This window comes from Diabrotica undecimpunctata, chromosome 8, assembly GCF_040954645.1.
Source record: "Diabrotica undecimpunctata isolate CICGRU chromosome 8, icDiaUnde3, whole genome shotgun sequence".
Taxonomy (NCBI): Eukaryota; Metazoa; Arthropoda; class Insecta; order Coleoptera; family Chrysomelidae; genus Diabrotica; species Diabrotica undecimpunctata.
This window is the reverse complement of record NC_092810.1, coordinates 39,472,222-39,495,559: the sequence shown is the minus strand read 5'-3', so window position 1 is coordinate 39,495,559 and position 23,338 is coordinate 39,472,222. Positions and strand designations below refer to the sequence as shown.

The following is a 23,338-nucleotide window of genomic DNA, read 5'->3' as shown; positions in this document are numbered from 1 at the left end:
TTCGTTTGTTATTATCTATGCCTTAGTTACACTATCAGAAATTGAAAATGCAACACGCTTTAAACAAGAAAATATTTTTATATATTTGGTGCAAATGAAAGATTTTATAAGTAGGTACATCAAATGATCATAGTTCCAAAACAGTTTCGTGATTCTTTGTCCAGAATTTTAATAATGATTTGAAGCTCCTTTCAAGGTAAAACATTTTTTAACTCTTCAAGGAATGTTTGGAATACGGCGATCAATGTCTTCATGGGAAATTGGATTAAGAGCAGTTTGATAAAGAAAGAATATGCATGTTGGTTTGTTAATTTTTTTCTTCATCAGTGTATTGACAGCACCTTCGATGCCTATAAATTCAGCAAGGGCGACTTATTTCTGTTGTAAACTTGAGTTTCGACACCAGATTGTGATTCTGATTTCCTTGTTTGATACGCCCATTGCCGCTGGTGCAGTTGGTTTTTATTAAGATTGTTTGGTCAGCTGCTTATCATATCTAGTAATTGAGTGATGTAGTAGGACCAAAAAATTTGGTAATAGTTAGTCGTCACATCAATGTTTTATAAACCAAATAAATTGATGGTTGCATTTGACGAGTTGCACGAATAATTTTTAAGGATAGAACGGTCATAAAATCAAGTAAAAAAGAATCAAATTGTCAGCACTTTCTGATTAAGACATATTAACAGCATAAATTCAAAAGTTTACTGCATATTGAACATATCCCAATTGTAAATTGTACGTGTCTAAATACAAAACAATCTCTAGCAAGAAATTTTATGCCCATATCATACCTAAAGCATTATTATGTAAGATCTCATAATCTCTTGTTGTTAGTTTGCTTATCGCTATTGTCTAATAAAAGTAGATTGTTTTATAATGAAGTTTTGGGTTCACCATTTCTTAGAATTTGTAATGCCCTATTCCAATACCTAACATTTTATTGGTTGTGCTCTATCATCCAGTCATTGCAAACACGAAGTATTATGGATGCATTTGTAGCAATTATCTTTAGTCTTATAATCCTAATCCGTACAAATTCGCTTTATTGATTAAAGTTAGTCTTCCCACTGAAGATATAGGTCTTGCCGTCTGTTGCCGTACTACACTTATTTAATACGTATTAGAAAAAAATGTATACGATATCGATATCTGGACAATTACAAAAGGCAATAAAGTCAACTAATGAAATTAATCTTTAAAAAGTGACTTCATTTGTATCATAGCTGTGGCGGAATTCTTTTACAGACTACATTATTTTTAAATAAACGTGGGAGAATACAAAATTGTAAAGTTGAAAAATTGTATGCCTTTTTTCTACTTTATTTACAATATAAGTATTTATATATATTTTATAAATATGATCTTAAATATATCACATAAATAATTGAAAATATCATACGTATGCACCAATATAATAAAATGTTTTCAATTGTAATACATTGTACCTGTAAATAAACAAATTATACTACCGTTTTTAAAATTTGTTTTTTTCTCTTTGTCATCCCTAATAGAAGACGATTATATAATCAAAGAAACCATAAATCCGATGTAAATGTGTGATATCTTTTAAGGTCTTGGTGTTCTTCTTTTAAATTTCCGTGATATAAACCGCAATTTCTCCAATTTGGACAACCTGAACCCGCAGATAAATTTCGTAAATTTATCACTCAGCTTAGTGTTGCTCTTAAAATTTTTATTAAACAAAGCTTTTAAGATTTTGTTAATGCTTCTCCAAATATGGCTTCTAATCTTAAAGTCAATGGCATTGAATTTGAGAACAAAGTTTAAAAAGTTGTTTATACATTTTTACTTAAAATTCATGACTATCAAAGGTATTAAAATTATTCAGTGGAATATTTGATCACTTAACACTAACAAATATTCTTTACATCAGTTACTTCTTTTATAACTGCTATATCAAAACATTTTGATAAAGCAGTTTTATTGGAAACTTGGTCCAAACCGTCAGATGTTTGTAATTTTAGTAATTTTAATATAGTAAGTAAAAGTAGAGTTAACGGGTATGTCAGAGTAGCTATACTTATATCAAATAACATAAATTGCGAACCTATTTCATTTGTTAATAATTTCAATCAAAACTTGGAAGTTTGTGGCGTAAACGTTAGTATTGACAAGAAAAAGTATAAAATTTTGAGTTTATACCGTCCAGTAAAAGCAAAAGTATCAGCGCAAGATTATAAATAGCGCAGTAAAAGCAAAAGTATCAGCACCGGTTATGGGGATCAAATGCATGTTCTTCAGAGGGCAATATATTAGTGGAAGCCTTGGATTATTTTCCTCATTTAATTATCGTAAACGATGGATCGGCTACTAGGGCTACTCCTCCAGGTTATGCCAAATCTGTTGTAGATGTCACCATTGTATCTTCCAATTTATGCTCAACTTTTGACTGAACTGTTATACAAGATACATATGGATCCGATCACTTTCCTATTCGAATGTCTATCAACATTATTAAAATAGAAAATACGAGGTTTATATCTACAGTTAAGTGGAATAAAAGAACCATCGACTGTCTGTCATAATTAACTACTGATATCCAAATGTCCTATTCAAATAATAATTATTTAGCAGCACTATTTCTAGAAATTTTGGGCGCATAATTATTATAACGTTATTTTAAACCTAGTAAACCTAAATTGATTAGTCCAAGGTTAGTATATCTAGGTTTGTCGCAGGGATCTGTGCTTAGCCCTCTGTTGTTTAATCTATATACTATGGATCTACATGGTATGGGTATTAAATGTAATATTTTACAATACGCCGATGATTTCTGTCTTTACACTTATAAAATTCTTTTCAGGAATGTATTGATTCAATAAAACGGATAATATACAGTGCAAGAGAATACTTTCTTGACCAAGAGTTGGAACTTACTTCGCATAAATCTGCTGTGGTGTTGTTTACTTGTCATCGCTTATCGAATATATTCAGTATTAGAATTGATAATCTGTTTTGTCCAAAAACACTATACTTATCTCGGCGTCACACTTCATACCAAATTAACACGGGAAGAACATATTAACACCTGTTTAATTAAATGCGAAAAAAGCCTAAATGTTTGAAAGGTAGTTAACCGTCACCAATGGGGCGCTGATTCTAAGGTTAATCTAAAGTTTTATTGGGCATATACCAGGTCAATTCTTGACTATGGTTGCTTTTTATATGGGTCTGCTACAAATCCCAGACTTAAAAAATTAGACCGAATCCAGTACAAAACTGTGCGTTTGATTTTAGGTGCACTTAAATCTAAACCTCTATAAATCTATTAGCCGAATGTATGGAACCTCCATTAAATTTAAGACGTCTTTTTTTAGCTGAAAAGTTTATCCCTAAATGTCAAGGTAATAACCAAACCTACCTATTGCAAAAAATATCCGACATATCTGTGTCTAACTTAGTTGACAAATGGTGGTATAACAAAAATTCTCCAACTTTAGGTATAACATTTTCTAATGTGCCTTCCTATTTATAAATCCCAGCTGAAACTAATTTCTTCAAATCTAATTTCAATATTCTTTATTCCTAAATGAAAGTTTATTTTTATACTTTTAATAACAACGCCATTCAACTTCAGAAACAACTTGCGAAATTCGATAAGCCATACTTTTCAGAGATTGGTCAAAATCCATTTTAGGAGTTGGTTGAGCGGTATATATCCAAAACAATCAAAAATACATTATAGAACTGAACTATCAGAACTGTTTGCAATATATCAAGCTCTGGAATAACCTATTGAGAAGAAAAAGCTGATCAACAAATAATAATCCTGTCGGATTGAAAATCTGCAAAATTATGGCAACATTTTGGAAAATCAAATAAAGCTATTTAAAAGAAATAATTCAGTCTCTTTCATTTGGGTAAAGGGACATGCTGGTATCTCGGGTAACACCAAAGCAGATTATTTGGCTAAAGAAGCGACTTCAAAAGGATTAGAAATTAGTTGGCTCACTAGAAGTGATTTCGTCTTGCTGCGTAAACAAGAATTAAAGGAAAATTGGGAAATTGAACGGAATGCTTTCTGTAACAGAAGTAACAACCATTATACAAAAATTCATCCTATTTTACCTACTGTGCCTTTTACTGCAAGAAGTCATCCCAATAGAAGAGTATATTCAATGTTTGTTAGATGCCTTGTTAATCATGCTACTATCCTATGAAAGCCTATCTTCATAGATTTAATTTAAGTGAAACATAGCTCTGCGATTGTAGTGGTAACACTGATGATATCAATCATTGAATGTTATGAATTGAATATAATGATGCTCTACTATTAGGTATCTATTGGAAAATCTGATAAAAGAACAAATACCTTTTCCTCAGATTCAATCTTCTATGTTATATATCTTTCGTCTTAATATTAAGCTTAACCAAATTTTTTGAGAATATTTAAAAAGGACTAAAAGAAAAATTTAGGATGGAATGTGTAATGTGAATGTATAAATTTAGCTTTGTTCCCTCTGCCTATCCTTATGTTATATATTTACCTCCTAGTAGTTGCCTGTCTTGTGTTGTAATAAAGTAGCTATGAAAGGCAGCTTAGCGTGAAAAGTATCCCTATATTATGTAATCCCTTGTTGGTTCTAAATATTCACTTTAAATTTGTTAGGGCCCTAAATGTAACGAATGAAAGTATGATTTCTTGTTAATGTACTGATTCTTGTGATACTGATGTTTACAATATATTTTTAATTTACCTCTAGGCGAAGTACTATTTTGTTAACAAATGCAATAGATCAATACATCATTAACAAATTCAAGCAGTTAAATACATTATCGTGGCTGAATGGATCAAGTAATCCAAAGCCATTAATTAAACAAAAAAACTTCAATTTCCAGAAATACAATGTCAATCAAGATATCATAAGCAAATGACACTTAAAACACAATAACAAACGAATGGTCTTGCAAGAATAATAAGAAATGATCACTGGCAATGATTTTCAAAAGAAATGTAGCAGGACTTTTATGGTCCTAAATATGGCGCTTTATAAGATATCAACGGACGAAGGGGAAGGAACTAATAGACCGCAAACACATAAAAAATGATAGACGGATTAACTAGGGTAGCCTGCTGTTGTACCCGAGGACACTTTTCAGTTTTTTTATTTTTCAATCCGTTGTTTCAAATATTAGAAGAAGATGCAAAAGCTTAATCAATAGCTTGACTTAGGTTGCAATATGTCCATGGGTACAGCGTGGCAACATCCCTGAGGATACGTTGTTGATGGCTTTCACAACCCCAACGTAGTAGAGCTTGTTTTTTGTCAGTGTCAAAATAATCTTTTTCATCAATGACATCTTCATCTGAAGTTTTGTCATAGTGATCACTGTCACCCCTAGAGAACTTTAAATCCTCTTCCTCTTCTTCACTAGAAGATACAAGTATTTTTTTTTTGTCGGATTTTATCTTTCTTTGGTTTTTCCATTAAGATCACGGTCGGCCTCAATATGGGCTTCATGGTATGAAACAACAGTCAAGCTCATATGCTTTGAGTATAAATCGTGGTGTTAAAATCAGAAATCTGGTTACCTCATAGATTTTAATATTTATCACGGAGCTAAGGGAAAATCTAATGAATACAAAAAAGAATTTGGCCTTGGGAATGGAATAATATTGCAGTTTCCTCAACTTATACCTAAAATTCAATGCGATAGGGTTATGCCTCATTGCTTATGTGCTGATAACTATTTCATCTCTACAAAACTAATTGATTTTTTAACATCGAAGGGAATAGGTTACGTAGGGACCATACGATCAAATAGAATAGAATTTCTATGTCCATTCAGTGAAACATTTAAAAATCCATACGTGAAATTTACGAAAATTTGTATGACGAAAAAAGTAAGGTGCTTTTATGTAAGTGGAATGACAATAGCATAGTTACTTTGACATAGAATTACTATAAAACGACGCCAGTTTATCAAGTGAACAGATAGCCCAAAGCAAAAAATCAAAATAGCACAACCACATCATATTCGGGCTTATAACGAAAACATGGGAGGAACTGATCGGATGGATCAAAATGAGGCTTATTACAGAACAAATATAAGATTCAAGAAATGGCCTTTATTTATATGGGGTCTTGATGTCACCATACAAAATGCTTGGTTAATTTACCGTAGAATGAGACACATTATCACTGAACAACCCGAAATGGATTTGCTGCAATTTCGTCAAAATATAGCCAAAGTCTTATTGACGATGTTCGGAACTCCTCCAAACAGACCTGGTCCATCTCAATCTTCCATAAACATCATTACACAAGATGCTCGATTCGACAACATCGGCCATCTTATTTCTACCCAAGAAAAACGAACCCGATGCGTCTTTGTCACTCAAGAACCAAGAAAAAATATATTAAATGCCAGGTTGCCTTACATGAAAAATGTTTTATTAAATTTCATAGTAATACACAATAATTTTTTGATATTAATGTCAGTTTATTAAAAACTCTTTTATATGATTTAATAAATCATTCCAAACAACGTATTTTTAATTTTTTTACATCCTATCAACTGCCCAGTGTTGCGTTTTTCATTTTTTAAACATATATTTTTATTAATTTTGTGAGTTTTTGTTAGTTTTGTGTAAATTTAAGAGCATAAATTTTTCAAAAAATAAAAAAAAATAAGCATAAATAGTTCTGGGCATGAATGGGTTAATAAGGAAATAGTTAACTCTTTTGAAGTAATTATTTGTCTTTGAGCTTTTATATTTCATAGTTTTTTTTGTAAAATTGTTCTAGTTATTAAATGCTTGTGAGCACCTTTTTATCTCGGTAATTTGTTATTATAAACTGATACTTATTAATATTTTATTTTAATATTTTTAGCAACATGTGTTTAAAGTTCGAGATCACTTTTATCTAAGATATGAAAAACAGATAAAAATTGATCTTCTATAAAAACTAGATTGACCTTTTTAATTTTTCGAAAACTTTTCATTCACTTTGATTGGTTTTAATCTGGTTTTAACTAAAAAAAATGGCAAATTGTGACTATGAAGTAAAAATAATTTAGAAAGAAGACAGAGAAGAAGTCAGACAGTTCATGCGGGACTATTTTATGAAAGACGAACCAATATGCAGATCGATAAACCTCATAAGTAAAGAAAAACCTGTAAATTTACCTTTAGAAGAGTATTTACTTCAAGACTATGACAACGGGATATCGACAAAGGCCGTAAAGAATGGAAAAATGATAGGCTTATGTATAAATTCAATTTTGGAAAGGAATGAAGAACACGAAAAAGTTGAGAGTGACAATCAGGACTTTATTACTATTTACAATTTTTTGATGCATATGAATGACCATTCGGAGGCGTTTAAGCAGTTTCCAGGTGTTAACAAAGCTATCACAGTAAGCATATTGACGGTGGATTCAAATTATAGAGGAATGGGTATTGCCAAAGATCTGATGGGTAGAGCGCAGTAAGTACTTATATTTTGTGTATTAAATTTACAACTAACATTAATATTAGTATAGAAATTAATCTTACACCTACTTAATTTCCAAATTTTGCCGTGTGGAATTTTTCAGTCGAGGTTTCGATTCCCTTTCTGGAGTCTTTATAGCAAGACGCTCAAAGACTCAATCTCCTGAGTTCCCACTTATCTTCACTACTGCCGCTACACGTTGAAAACACCATATTTTTACACTCTTTACGTACAAAAAATACGTTAAAATGAAAAAAGACTATTTCCTTAATTAGAACGCCATCATTGTTCTACACGTGTTTCGAGTTATTCAACTCTCATCAGGAAAACTTGTGGCTGTTCAAATTGAAATGCAATGCAATCTATTTTGGCTGTCAGAATAAAACTAGTAAATTTGTCCGTCGCATGCGACAGGGGATCCAAAATTATCATCTACAGTCAGTCATTAAATGTTTAAAATAATAAACTTTTTGCATATAATCCAAGTAAATATAAAGTGATGATCTGGTGCACTTCTGACCTGACATCAAAGTTTTTTTACTATACCATGTATATATATATATATATATATATATATATATATATATACATATATATATATATATATATAAATATATACAACCAAACTTATATGGAATCACCCAGTATTTCCGATTTTGTAAAGTATTACTAAATTTTTTTTAATGGAAAATGAACTACATTTCATACTAAACCAGTTTAATTATTATCAAAAAATGTTACAAATGCTTGAAATTAACAAAAACCCAAAAAATACAAACAAATGAAAACATTGCAATGGTTGACTAAAGAAAGATACAGTCTTGTTGTCCATTTTAATAGTCAGTGTTGCCAACTCTAGCTCTAATACAAGCTTCAATCCGAAGGGGAATGCTTCTATTTAAATCGTCAATTTGTTCTTGAGGTAAGATTGCCCATTCTTCAAGAGCAGCTTGAATGAGCTGCTCCGCATTACCTGGATTATCCCTTCGAGCTCTAATCATTCTTTTAATGAGGTTCCACACATGCTCAATGGGATTAATATCAGGTGAGCAGGCAGGCCAGTTCAGAACAGTGACATCTTCAGTTTCCAGAAAGTCTGTGGCAACTCTGCTGGTATGTGGAGGGGCATTATCGTGCATGAAAATGAAAATATTTCCTGCTGCACCTCGCCACAGCCTAACTATGGGTTTATAGTACCAAATCAACCCCGTTAAACTTTGCCGTAAAGGACGCAAAAGTGTTTTTTCTCCCATCCTAATACCTCCCCAAAACATTACAGTTCCTCCTTTATATTTTGGAACGGATCTGGCAGTTTGCAATCTAGCTTGTTTGGCTCGACCTCTTAAAACCCGAATTCGACGATCATCTGATCTCATGCCAATTCTGGTTTTATCTGAAAAAAGGAAATTTTGCCAATCTTCATTTGTCCAGTTCTGGTGTTCCAGTCACCAATTCAGCCGATCAATTTTGTTCTGTCTGGATAACTCAGGAATCCTCAACTGCCTCCTGCTAAATAAATTTTAGAAACGAAGTCTCTTTCGTACTGTTTCAACTGAAATGTCAATACCTGTAGTCTGCAAAAGTTGCCTTTGGAACCGGATGAGAAGAGGTTGGATTTCTTCTAGCTATTTGACCTAAATACCGGTCTTGTCGATCACTAGTTACTCTACGACGACTTTCTCTAGACCTGTTCTTGAGTGTACCCAATTCTAAAAATCTTGGATATGTTTTTGAAACAACGCTCAGCGAGACGTGTAGCGTAGCTGAAATTTGCCTTTGTGACATTTCCTGCTCAACAAGAACAACAATTATTCTTCCCCTCTGAACATCTGACAAACCTACGTAGGGCATACTACCTTTTTTGAATACAAACTTAACTTTACTCTGACGTCTCGGTTTTACAACTTGACACAAATAATAAAATTTTTCAATGTGTACTTGATCAAATTTTATCAATTTATGAATCGCATTTCCAACAAAAACCTTTATCTCTTATCTGCAAAAAAAGTTGTCATACATTTCTTATTATTAGTAAGAAATACTGGGTGATTCCATATAAGTTTGGTTGTGTATATATATATATATACATATATATACATAAATATACATATATATATATATATATATATATATATATATACATATATTTATTTACGGTAACAATTGACTTCCCACATGTAAAGTTGTAGGTTCAATTGGCTTCCGCTGGTCAATTGGCATCCGGTATTCGGATGCCAATTGACCTCTTCAAAATAATATCAGAAACGCATAGTGGATGATATTATAAGGCTCTTTACGCGATATGAACCCGGAATCCAATTGGACCGTTTTTTGATTCGTAAATAAATCGTAGTTCGAGGCAAAAAATAAGCAGCGCCACCATCGATTTGTGTATATTGAGTTGAAGCGATATTCATGTCGTTACAGCTTAGCGGTTCAATTGGCATCTACAGGATGTGATACGATTTTGGAAGCCAGTTAGTCACTTAGATTGTCTTAGATTCCAGGTTTATAAAGGTTCGAGTAACATCTGGTCGATTCGCGTTTGAGTTTAATTCTTAGAATGGATATTTTTTGTTTAGTTTTTGGATTTACAATATATTATTGGTTTTATCTTACTTTCTTGTTATCTGCAGTCTTTTATTCTTTTTGAAAGGTTTTATAACCTTATTTCTCAGCGCCATGTGTATAATTTTTTGAAGCACATTGCTAAAACGTTGTGTATTAAAAAGCATTTAATGTTAGGGGTTGTAAATGCATTAAAAATGTTGTGAATTTTGAAAATGTGGTTTGGCGCTGTGTTAATAAGATTCTTTCGTTAAGATGCTTAGTTTTTATCTATCTCTGGTTATGCTTTGTCTTTTTTTCTGTGAAAATATTAACTAATATTATAAATGTGAGTGTAAGGTGTTTGTCGGCTTGTTTTTTTTCGCATTCCCTGTTTAACTTTTTAACCGATCATATTGATTATTTTTGCAATTTTGACAGGGACACAAATAAGCACAGATGATACATTTTATTAAAAAAAGTTGTATTTTCAAGGGATACTTCTCGGCAGAAGACGCCATCACAATCGAATCGAGGATAAAAGCTAGTATTTTATATGTAAATGAGAATGCAATCCACTCTTAACTGATCAACATTTAATATGTCATCACAGGTGTTCCGTGTGCAATGCTGCCAGGTCACCCATGTACAGCTTGGAACAACAAGAGCCATTTGCTGATCGGTTTAGGTCACCGAAACCCAACCAATTATGATTGGATCAACAGAAACAACTACTCCGTGGGCTAATACCCCTACCGGCATTGAATTATACTATTGATCCAATGGTCGCAGCACAACACAACCCATCAAGTGTAAAACGCCAAACAGTTGTTGCGGTCCGCCAGACCTCATCAGTGACGCTTGGCTTCTCCATTGGAAAGTTGTCCGTTCTGCTTAAGGGGACAAGGTCCTCTGCATCTCAAATGTAAATGAGAATGCAATCCATTCTTAACTGATCAACATTTAATATGTCATCACCGGTGTTCCGTGTGCAATGCTGTCAGGTCAACCATGTACAACTTGGAACAACAAGAGCCCTTTGCTGATCGGTTTAGGTCACCGAAACCCAACCAATTATGTTTGGATCAACAAAAACCACTACTCCGAGGGGTAATACACCTACTGGCATTGAATTATACTATTGATCCAATGGTCGCAGATCAACACAACCCATCAAGTGTGAAACGCCAAACAGCAGTTTCGGTCCGCCAGACCTCATCAGTGACGCTTGGCTTCTCCATTGGAAAGTTGTCCGTTCTGCTTAAGGGGACAAGGTCCTCTGAATCTCAAATTTAAATGAGAATGCAATCCACTCTTAACTGATCACATAGGTGACCTAGCAGCATTGCACACGGAACACCTGTGATGACATATTAAATGTTGATCAGTTAAGAGTGGATTGCATTCTCATTTACATTTGAGATTCAGAGGACCTTGTCCCCTTAAGCAGAACGGACAACTTTCCAATGGAGAAGCCAAGCGTCACAGATAAGGTCTGGCGGACCGAAACAGCTGTTTGGCGTTTCACACTTGATGGGTTGTGTTTTTCTGCGACCATTGGATCAATAGTATAATTCAATGCCGGTAGGGGTATTAGCCCACGGAGTAGTTGTTTCTGTTGATCCAATCATAATTGGTTGGGTTTCGGTGACCTAAACCGATCAGCAAATGGCTCTTGTTGTTCCAAGCTGTACATGGGTGACCTGGCAGCATTGCACACGGAACACCTGTGATGACATATTAAATGTTGATCAGTTAAGAGTGGATTGCATTCTCATTTACATTTGAGATTCAGAGGACCTTGTCCCCTTAAGCAGAACGAACACTTTTCAATGGAGAAGCCAAGCGTCACTGATCAGGTCTGGCGGACCGAAACAGCTGTTTGGCGTTTCACACTTGATGGGTTGTGTTGTTCTGCGACTATAGGATCAATAGTATAATTCAATGCCGGTAGGGGTATTAACCCTCTGAGTAGTTGTTTCTGTTGATCTAAATATAATTAATTGGGTTTCGGTGACCTAAACCGATCAGCAAATGGCTCTTGTTGTTCCAAGCTGTACATGGGTGACCTGGCGGCATTGCACACGGAACACCTGTGATGACATATTAAATGTTGATCAGTTAAGAGTGGATTGCATTCTCATTTACATTTGAGATTCAGAGGACCTTGTCCCCTTAAGCAGAACGGACAACCTTCCAATGGAGAAGCCAAGCGTCACAGATAAGGTCTGGCGGACCGAAACAGCTGTTTGGCGTTTCACACTTGATGGGTTGTGTTGTTCTGCGACCATTGGATCAATAGTATAATTCAATGCCGGTAGGGGTATTAGCCCTCGGAGTAGTTGTTTCTGTTGATCCAAACATAATTGGTTGGGTTTCAGTGACCTAAACCGATCAGCAAATGGCTCTTGTTGTTCCAAGCTGTACATGGGTGACCTGGCAGCATTGCACACGGAACACCTGTGATGACATATTAAATGTTGATCAGTTAAGAGTGGATTGCATTCTCATCTACATTTGAGATTCAGAGGACCTTGTACCCTTAAGCAGAACGAACAACTTTCCAATGGAGAAGCCAAGCGTCACTGATGAGGTCTGGCGGACCGAAACAGCTGTTTGGCGTTTCACACTTGATGGGTTGTGTTGTTCTGTGACTATAGGATCAATAGTATAATTCAATGCCGGTAGGGGTATTAGCCCTCGGAGTAGTTGTTTCTGTTGATCCAAACATAACTAGTATTTTATAGTATAGCAAAGTAATACATTTTCGGGTAGATCAGATATGTAGGATTTAGTGCTCGCTCTTCTACCTATATTTTATTATAGTGTCTTATGAAATTTCAATTTCTGGATCATTTTTTGTCTTTAACTGGGATATTATTACTCTCCTGCCTTCTACTATTCTTTGCTTTTCTCACCACTCCTGCTGATATCTCTATATTTGTGTTTCGTTTATTTATTCGTTCATAGTTTGTTATTAATTTTGCCTCACACATATTTGCGTCTTAATAATTTTAATAATATAGAAATCTTATTACCTGAATAAAGGAATCATGTTTTGTTCAAATAAATTTAATAAATTAAAACCATTTCTACATACCATTTTGAAGATAATCATAACAACTTGAAAACACTACAACAAATGAAATGGAATAAGCAGTTGTTCCACATCTCTAACGTAAGGATATGAAGAAAAATTGATTCTTAATATCGTGTGTATTTTTCACCAGCGCGAATTAGTGCTTGAAATCTACGTGGCATGCTGCGTATAAGCCTGTCGATATCTTGTTGAGGTACCTATATTTTCCCATTCTTCGATTAGAGTTTCTTTTAGTTGTTGAAGGATTTGAGGTGGATGTGGGCGCCTCGGGACACATCTATCTAACATATCCCAAAGATGTTCAATTAGTATAAGCGAATAAATGCAATACACTCTTAACTGCTCAACACATCAAGGTGTTATAGCAGGTGTTCCGCGTGCAATGCTGCCATGTTCACTATTGGAGTCACTGGAGTAGTTGTTGCTATTGATCCAAAAAGTTAAGCTTTCCTGCTATAACACCTTGATATGTTGAGCAGTTAAGAGTGTATTGCAATTTTTCGCTTATATTTTATAGTCAGAGGACACAGTCCCCAAAGCAGAACGGACAACTTTCCAATGGTGAACCCAAACGTCACAATGGATCATTTTATGTACCATTATAGGTATGTGCCATGTATAGCCTTGATAAAGACTTAAAATAAAGTAAAAACATTGGCAAATTTTAAACATTAACTAGGGTTTAATTGTACCTAACCCACTATTACCATTAGAAGCTATTAAGTGGACACTACTCCTAAAACTTTGTTTACGTTGAAAGCTATGTATCGCCATTTTAAAAAGAGAGACCAAGAAATTTTGTAAATTATATGTTTGCAACTGTGTTTCTTACAAAAACCTTTTGTATGTATATAACTTCTTTATTATTCACTTCTTATGAAGTTAAGAGATAAAATACTGATTCTGAATTTTGTTTAAAAGAAGTGTACCTTTAAACATTTGATTTTCAACTTCTTCAAAGTTACAGTAATTTCAACATCTTTTCAATTCTTGAGTACTTCAATTCCCAAGAGATTTCAGTAATTTTATTTTATTTTTTTCTACGTAGGGCAAACACAACCATGAGATATAATCGAGACTCCATATATTTCAAACTAGGTTGATTTTGATAAAATTGGTTTTTGTTAGGTACAGATAATAATTACCTATGTAGTGCCTTCATAACAGGTAATTCTTATTTTTATGTTACAGCCTTAAAATAAAACATACATTATGTCGAATAAATTTTGATATATTATTTATTAACAAACGGTTAAAGAAAAACAAATATGTGTTAAAATACGACTCTTTTAATTATTGCTTTTCATAGTATATGGACATAATATTTTATCTCTTTTTAATGTAAAAGAATCTGGTTCGTTTTGATTGTGCATCTATTATTATATAATACCACATCAAACCAGATTCAGTGACGTACGAGAAGTATGGGCAGAGGAAAGAAAAATACACACAGTTTTAAGAAGTCAGATACCAAAAAATAAAGGAGAAAGTTATGTGCACTTTGCGTTCGGCAATAATGTGCCTGTTGTCTTAAACATCTTCACTTGCAAAAATTTTCACAGTGAGTGTTATCAAATGGTCGTATACTCTTATAAGTACTTTTGTTTGCTTTCTAAGTATTTTTCATGGACTTTGAATTTGCTAAAATATTGGAAAGTGTCATCGAAAATGCAAATCGAAGAGAAATACGAACAAGAACGAGAAAATACAGCCCATATAGCCCATAATGCGACGTAACAGCCCAAGACATGAAGTTACAATCATTGTAACATTTAATTTTAACATTTAATCCTACTATACCAGAATTTCTTTAGTAATACCAAATAATTCATTACAACAGAGCTCTTTTACTCAGGGAATAATCAGACTAGAAGTTGTTAAAAGACGATAAAACATTTTTAAATTACTGAGCTTAAAAAATGTAAAATAAAAGTATTTAGCAAATTAAATCAAATTTGAAGCTGTCATAATTTTAAAAGAAAAATATTCAATCTCGAAAAAAGCAATAACTACCTGCCTACAATTTATAGATAATATACTCTAACAAGTTAAATTTTTAAACATCCGTTTCGACAACAAAATATTACAATGACTGAACAGATGAATTGACTCAGGTAGAATTCCACCGAAACCTTTAGGTATTATTGTCGACTTGAGTCATAAACCAATGGATGCTAAAGGTCCAAAGCCAATCGATGCCAAAGAAACCGCAACAGCGATCGTCCAGAAGTCAATTGGTACTACAAAGAAATATATATATATATATAATATATATATATATATATATATATATATATATATATATATATATATACAAGAATTACTGGATATTAGTGACTGTCAATATAAACAAACAACACAGTTTATTAGGGTTGCAGTCAGAAAATTGGCCGGGATGTTAATGAAACACTCTTATGACTTTTCGTCTAGCTTTCGGAATCGTTTTGTTCCTTTTTCAAGACACTATAATTAGAAAAAAGTGTAAATATTTATAAAATATCACAAATCTTCAGTGCAACTTACTAGTCGTTGAGATTATTTACAAAAGCATAGACACTCAACATTAATAACAACACACATAAAATATAAAATAGTGGACAAAATACATTTAAAATTCTTTAAAATTTAGGTACAAGTAGTAAAAATTTTGTTGTCATCTTTTACGGCCAATTTTCTGACTGCAACCCTAATAAACTGTGTTGTTTGTATATATATATATATATATATATATATATATATATATATATATATATATATATATATATATATATATATATATATATTGATGGTATGCACGCTATATACATTATATGTAGGGGAGTGGTAGGAACACTGAGACGAAAAAATTTCAATGCCAATAACTTTTTTATTAAATGCTACTTTAAACTTATATTGTACAATGATATTTGGTATATAAATAAGAACTGAAAAATCATGTCGTTTTCTCATAAAAATTAATGTTAAAACCTCAAAAATATAAAAATTAAAAATTAGTAAATGTCTCACTGTTCCTTTCAATGTGGGAACACTGAGACGTAACAATTAACATTATTTGACGTTAAGACTATCAAAGTTTAATTCAAATTTTAAAAGCGAACTTTGGCGCTTGGTTAACCCTTGCATTAAAGGGGGCGGCAAAATCATTTTAATGTCTCTTTTTAATACATGTGAGACATCTGGGACAACTGGAAAGAAGAACCTATTTTCACATTTAGCGCTTTTTCGCAAAAACGATATTTTAAAATCATTTTCTTTTATTTGAGACAAGACTTTGTCTACATAATATGTCTTTTGCTTAGAGTTGAATTCAACGAGCACATAATTCCCATCATTTGGACAGCGATCAAGATCTTCGAAAATAATTGGTTCTGGATCTTCACCAATAAAATCCTCCCCCCCGCTGAAATCTTGTAGTTCCATCTCATTTTCGTCTTGCTCGTCAAAATCACTATCTAATACGCGCCGTGCTACTTTTTTCTGTTTTGGTGTTTTTTCTTTAGATTTAATCAGCTCCATTTTTTCCGGGGTATCCGTAGCTATCATCGTCCTTCCTTTGCGTCTTTTGTTGCCCTCTACAGATTTTCTTGTCGGAGCTTTAGGATAACCCTTAAAAACTGTTGGACTAACAAAGGTTTTAGTAGTAGTAGCAGTATGACTTGGACCTGGATTTTCTACATCTGGAGATTCACTTATCTTTTCAGCAGCAGCTTCAACTGCAACAAGCGGCCTATCTGTCACAAAACTTGACAAAAAATCTTCTTCAGCGAAGACATGCCGATCGAATGGAAATATTCCAGATTTTCGAAAAGCGCTTGCGATGTTAACTGGCGTCATTGCTCGTGGATATGCTGTGCCCACACAGGCTGCTACGTTGTAAATTGTAAATGTCTGACCGGGATGGTTTATCATCCATGCATCTACTGCAGCATTGTAGAAAGTCTGAAATGGCTTAAATAAACCTACGTCCAACGGCTGTAATCTGTTCGTGCAGTGTGGCGGTATAGTCAGGATTGTAACGCCATTATTTTTACATAAATCGATTGCCTCAATCGATAAATGACTTTGATGATTATCCATTAGCAATAAAGAAGGGTTTTCTCTAGTACTACCAGTGTGCTTAATAAAATGCCTAACAACTTGCACAAAGCACTCTGTATTCATCCAACCTGTTTTTGAAGCTAGTCCTAAAGTTCCAGGAGGCGACCCATTTATCATAAAATCTTTAAAGTGTACTCTTGGGAATACCAGAGCAGGAGGAATAGCTACTCCAGATGCTCCAACAATACAGCATGTTGTAACGAGTGTTCCACGTTCGCCACTTGTGGCTTTACTAACCTGTCGTATACCTCTTTCTGCAAACACTTTTTGGGACTTTTGAACGGTAACGGTTCCTGTCTCATCTAAATTAAAGATGCGACTACCATCTCCAAACACAGGGAAACGCTGTAAAACGGTTTCAAGTTTACTGAAAAACATTTCAACATTAAATTTATTGAAACCGGTTGCCCTTGCAAGACTACAACCTTCTGGGGTCCGGAGGGATAAATTATTGAAATGACGTTTCTGAAATCCTTTCATCCAGGTAAGTGAAGCGATTTTTGAAGTATGCCAGTTTGCTGGAACCACTATGTTATTGTAGACTGCGGCTTCATATGACAGTTTTCGGGTATCTTCTCTTGATAGGCCATAAAACATTTTAGAACATTTAATTATATATTCGCACAAGTCGTTCTCCTGTTCGATAGTAAAAATTTGTTTTACTTTGTAATTAGGACATAAACGGACGTTCTCATCTTGTTGATATTTTTTAACATATCTGTGGACTGTTTGGAAAGATACTCCTTTTATTCGTGCTGCTTGCCGTATAGAAGTGCCACCTTGTACTAATTCAACAGACTGTCTTATCATATCTCCAGAGAATCTTCCTATTTTCCGATCTGTTTTATTTTTTCTTGGCATCTTCGTTCTGTAAGAGAAATTATTTTGCAAATGACCTGGCTTATACAACTATAACGGAACAGTGAGACAGTAAAGGAACAGTGAGACGCGTCTCACTGTTCCATCTGCTGTGTTGTCTCACTGTTCCTTAAAAAATCGTTAATAAAAATATATGAAAAAAACTAATAAAATATGTACAAAAATCGTTTGTTTTAATTTAATTGTTTCGTAAAATGGTTTACTTTGTAGTTAGAATAACCTACCTTGTCTAAGAAACTTCAATTTTCGTGAAAACAGCGGCCACGTGGATACGGTATATTTACTACGATGCACTCACTTCAAATGACCAGCGATAACTAAAACATTTCTTGTTGAATCTTAATGGTTTCTTGTTTGCTTCACTTTAAGGTGGTAATAGGCATGTTCGTTTAGTTCTACCTTATAATACCGAACGTGGTAAGCTCTACCGCGTTTATCTCAGTGTTCCGACCGTCTCACTGTACCTACATCTCCCCTACGTATGTCTCACGTCTGAAATTTGCTGTGTCATGTGCTACTATTCAGATGGTTCAGATGGATACAGAGGTCCTTTTTAGGTCAATAAAGCGAATTTACCTAGTGCTTTATATATAAAGCAAATATGTCTTTTTATCATCCATAGTATCATGTGGTATGTCGTATGTCGCTATGCATAGAGCCGTATAGTCTCTTTGTTTGTTTTTTCTATCTAAATATATTCGTTTTATTCTCTCCTTTTATTTGCTATGTCGCATGTTAGGATTCGATCAGTTGTTTATTTTTTACTCAGCCTGAAGCCTTTTGTAAATCAATAAATCCAAATTTGTCTTATGGTAAATCTATTTTTATCCATTGTGCCCTATGATATCTCCTATGTCGCTAGACATTCATTAATAATGAAGATACTGTGTAGTGCCCTTTTGTTAGTAACCTTGTTTGTTTTTCTATCTGAATAAATTCCTTATATCCTCCCCTTTCATTTACTATGTCGCATGTTGGGATTTGTTTAGTTGTTTATTTTTTACTCAGCCAGGGGCCTTTCTTAAGTCAATAAATCAAAATTTGTCTTTTAGTTAAACCATTTTTATGCATAGTGCCCTAAAAAATCACGTATGTACCTATATGTTTATTAATAATGGAGACACTGTGCAGCGCTCTTTTGGCAGTCGCATTGTTTGTTTTCTCTATCTCAATATATTCGTGATATCCTTCCATTTCATTTAACGTATCACACGCTCCAATCGAACCAAACAAAAAGGAGATATGATGTAATGCCCTCTTAGCAATGCAGTAATGTGTGTTTTTTCTGTTTTAACATATTAGCTACCGCCTCTTCTTTCCAATGATGTCAATCATACCTCACGATCCGACGAACTATTCTACACTCACCACAAAACGCTCAAAAAATTATTTAATTCTACATAATTATGTTTAACTTGATTTAATTTTACTTAATTATATTTACCTTTATTTAATTTTATTTAATATTGTGATATTGTTCGAACTTATCGACACTGCCCATTAGCTGATTATAAACGCTTACAGCTTTAGAGCATGACACATTTGTTGTGTAGCCATCTTTATTTTTACAACTGACAAAATCTGTATCTTGTGGAGACAAACAGTTGCTCAAGATGTTGACTGCTTTATTATCCACCCACTTTATTGCAGCTACCTTTTGTTTTGTACTAAATATAAATTCTTCACGGCACATCTTCGTTTTACTTCTATACATATCTGGTAATTCCTTACTGTCTGATCTCACCGTACCAACAGCATAAATCTTATCACTCAATACTTTTTCATAAGAGGAAAGAATGTAAAAAAATTATCAAAGGCATCCCTTGTTTTTAGACAGTTCGCAAGGTTTATAACAATCTTTTCACCTAGGCGACTTTCCAGTGTAAATATGGAATTTGTAGATATAGCCTGTAACTGAGTCTGCCAAACACCATACTTTATAGCCTCATTTCACAGGCTTCATGGGCATGTATTGTTTGAGTAATGATCTGCCCTTGAACGCTATCATCGATTCATCAACAGATGAGTGGTTATCGGTAGATTGGATTGTACTGTTTGGTTTTTCCACAAGTGGTCTCACCTTATGCAGTTTGTCATATCCAGGTTTTTCTCGAGGCACGGGTGTAAACTTTCAATTAGTTTTTTGTATCTCTTAGATCCAAATACTTGCGAAACTGCTAAATACGGATCAGTGGAACAGTGGACCAGTAATTGGAAAGCTGAGGAAGTGTATGTATTCCCCTTATAATCATTACTCCAATTAGGTCCTTCACTTTCTCTAGATTTGTATCTTGCCAATTATTAGATGGACCGGGTTGATTTCTCTTATTAGAACTTCTAGACCAATTCTGCTTTGCATATAGATTAGTCTGATAAATTATGGTATTAAGAATATCTAAATCAAAAATTTTGGTGAAATAATCGATTTGTTTGTCTTCAATATTAAAATCGTATGCAGAATTGGCATCTTTGGAAAAATCAAGTGCAAGGTTGTCAAAGAAATCTGTGTTTTGATCCCATTCCTCATAAATTTGTTCATCTTCTCTATCTTCCGATACAGATGGTTAAAAATGTAATGGAGATATAGGGAGAGAAAAATTACCTAAATATTCAAGAAGATATAAAACAGGCTGTATTCACACCAGAAGAATCTAAACAGTTGTCTTTCAAATTTTCAAGTTCTTCGAAAGCACCTTCATCTACTTTTTCTTCTGAATATTCCTGATTGTCAGGTAAAGAATATAAATAGGCTTATGCAGCCTCAGCATCTCTGGGAATATCTAGACCCCACATTTCTAAAATAAAATAATAAAAATAAACAACGAGGATGGGCGGTGGGAAGTATATAACTCATTTACAAATATACACTTAGCACGTGTCAAATACGTTCTATTATTATTGTTTTTCTCACCTTAATTTTCATGTAAACAATTATTTATTCACAACTAGAACGCAACCGCACAAAAATCCCGTCAAAACAGCGTATATTCAAATATAGTATGAAAGGCAATGTAAATATCTGTACCTCAGCTTCAAAGTAATTTTTTATATGTTTATGATATCACTACTAGGTGGCAGCAGCCTCAAACGGTGGGAAAATCGATATACACTGCCTGTAGACGTGAGAGTGGGAATTATACTTCCCACTGCATATAAAGGGGTTAAATATTCTAAAATTCTTTGTAACCGTCTACTGCTATTCTCCTTATAAAGTTTTAATTCTTGTTTTTCTTTTAGTCTCGCTGGTAAAGAACGAGGCTGTGGTTTCATGGTAGTGGAATGTTCTAGTCACTTCACAGCTTTGGCCGTTAAGAGAATGGGATTCGACTGTATATATACACTGCCCTACAAAGACTACAAAGTCGATGGAAAAATTGTGTATAATACGGAGCCTCCGCATACGCAAGCCACTGTATACGTAAAGAAACTTTAACACACGTCTAAGAGATAAATTGAAATATAAAAATGTTTTCCAATGATTACAATTTTTCTTTTGACAACGAAATTCATCTGTATTTATTTATGTCTTAATTACACTATCATACATTGAAAATGCAATACGCAAATTAAATAAGAAATGTTTTTTATATATTTGCTGCAAATAAAAGGTATAGTACATCAAGTGGTCAAAGTTCGGAAACAATTTTGTTATTATTTGCTGGAAATTTTAATAATGATTTGGGGTTCATTTCAAGTTTCAAATATTTTTAACTCTTCGAGAATGTAGCTTAATATATCTTTTTAAGAAAATTTCTGAAAGCACATTAATATTTGACAGTAAACAAATATGTCATTCATTACTACTATGACATATAGCGCCAGAACTTTTTAAGTTTACAATGCCAGGAAGAAGACAACCAGATTTAGGTTGTAGAAGTGAAGCAAATATGCGACAAACTACGACACGTGATAGAATGTTAGAATTGGCATGTTAGAATTGCTTTCTAGAGTGACAGAAAATGAAGATGAAGCTTAGAATGAAACGAATTCGTGCACATCGAACACAATAACAGAGAGCGCGACACAATGTTAACTATCCCATAGAGCTTTTGAATTCATTGGAATTGGATTTCCACCTCACAATTTACAATTAAAAGTAGATCAGTTGTCATTGTGCTACATAACATTAATCAACCTCGACTGTGCAATGGACTACCTAAGCTCTGAAATCAACATTGAGCGAGGGTTTTAAAAACCTTTCCAAACATTTCTAATTTGTATGTATTTTTCCCATACGAACTTGGAAATATTGTTTTTTTAATTGTCTGAAGAATAAATAAGGACTTTTGATTATGAACATTCATTATGTGCGATTGGTATTATTTGTTGTTTGTGAATTTGTGAGGTAAGAATATTAAAGTATTAAAATATTAACTATGAATTACTATTTAAATGGAAATAAGCCACAATTAAAGGTTAAAATACGTTTATTTAATAAATAATTATTATTTAATTTTTATAAACGTATTTTAACCTTTAATTGTGGCTTATTCCCATTTAAATAGTAATTAATTTAAAATGCCACAAGAAAATAGCTTCAGAACAATATTAACTATGAACGTTCATAGTTTAAGGTTCTGTTAGTGTTTGGTTAAAACTTTATTTATTTTTTACTGTATTCCAAGGTATTTTGTTGTTGTTTTGATCGGGGTTATTTCAAAATTAATCAATAAATCATTGTACGAAGGTAAAAAATATTTAAATTAATGTTTTATTCTTTTTTAAGTGCTAGTGATTTTATCCTTTAAAAGACTAAATATATTCGTTTTCTCGTAGTTAAAATATTCAATAGTGGTTTTGTTGTTATTACTAAAAAATTCAATAATACTGGATGTCTTGAACACATATTTACTAGCCATTATATGCCCAGAACATTTAAAAAACATTTTTTAACACACATTATGGCAATTTGATAGAAAGGTTTTCACAGAATTTTATATTACAACAACTACGAGAAAACGAATATCTGTAGTCTTTTACAGGATAAAATCACTGGTAACGAAAAATAATAAAACAATAATTTAAATATTTTTCAACTTCGTAAACAAATCTAATTATTTATTGATTTATTTTAAAATAACCTTGATAAAAACAACAACCAAATACCTTGAAATACAGTAAATAAAGTTTTAATAAAACAATAACATAACCTTAAAATATGAATATTCATAGTAAATATCTTAATACTTTGATATTCTTACCTCGCAAATTCACGAACAACAACTGATACCAATAGCACAGAATGAATGTT

General features: G+C 33.2%; 1 protein-coding gene across 1 annotated transcript; it reads left to right on the top strand.

Moving 5' to 3' along the window:
- Nucleotides 1-6,927: 6,927 nt before the first annotated feature.
- On the top strand, nt 6,928-21,566 carry LOC140447467 (arylalkylamine N-acetyltransferase 1-like). The gene is made up of 2 exons (XM_072540134.1): nt 6,928-7,457; nt 21,325-21,566. The coding sequence occupies exons 1-2, from the start codon at nt 7,078-7,080 to the stop codon at nt 21,518-21,520; spliced, it is 576 nt and encodes a 191-aa protein (XP_072396235.1). The 5' UTR covers nt 6,928-7,077; the 3' UTR covers nt 21,521-21,566.
- The last annotated feature ends 1,772 nt before the right edge of the window (nt 21,567-23,338 follow it).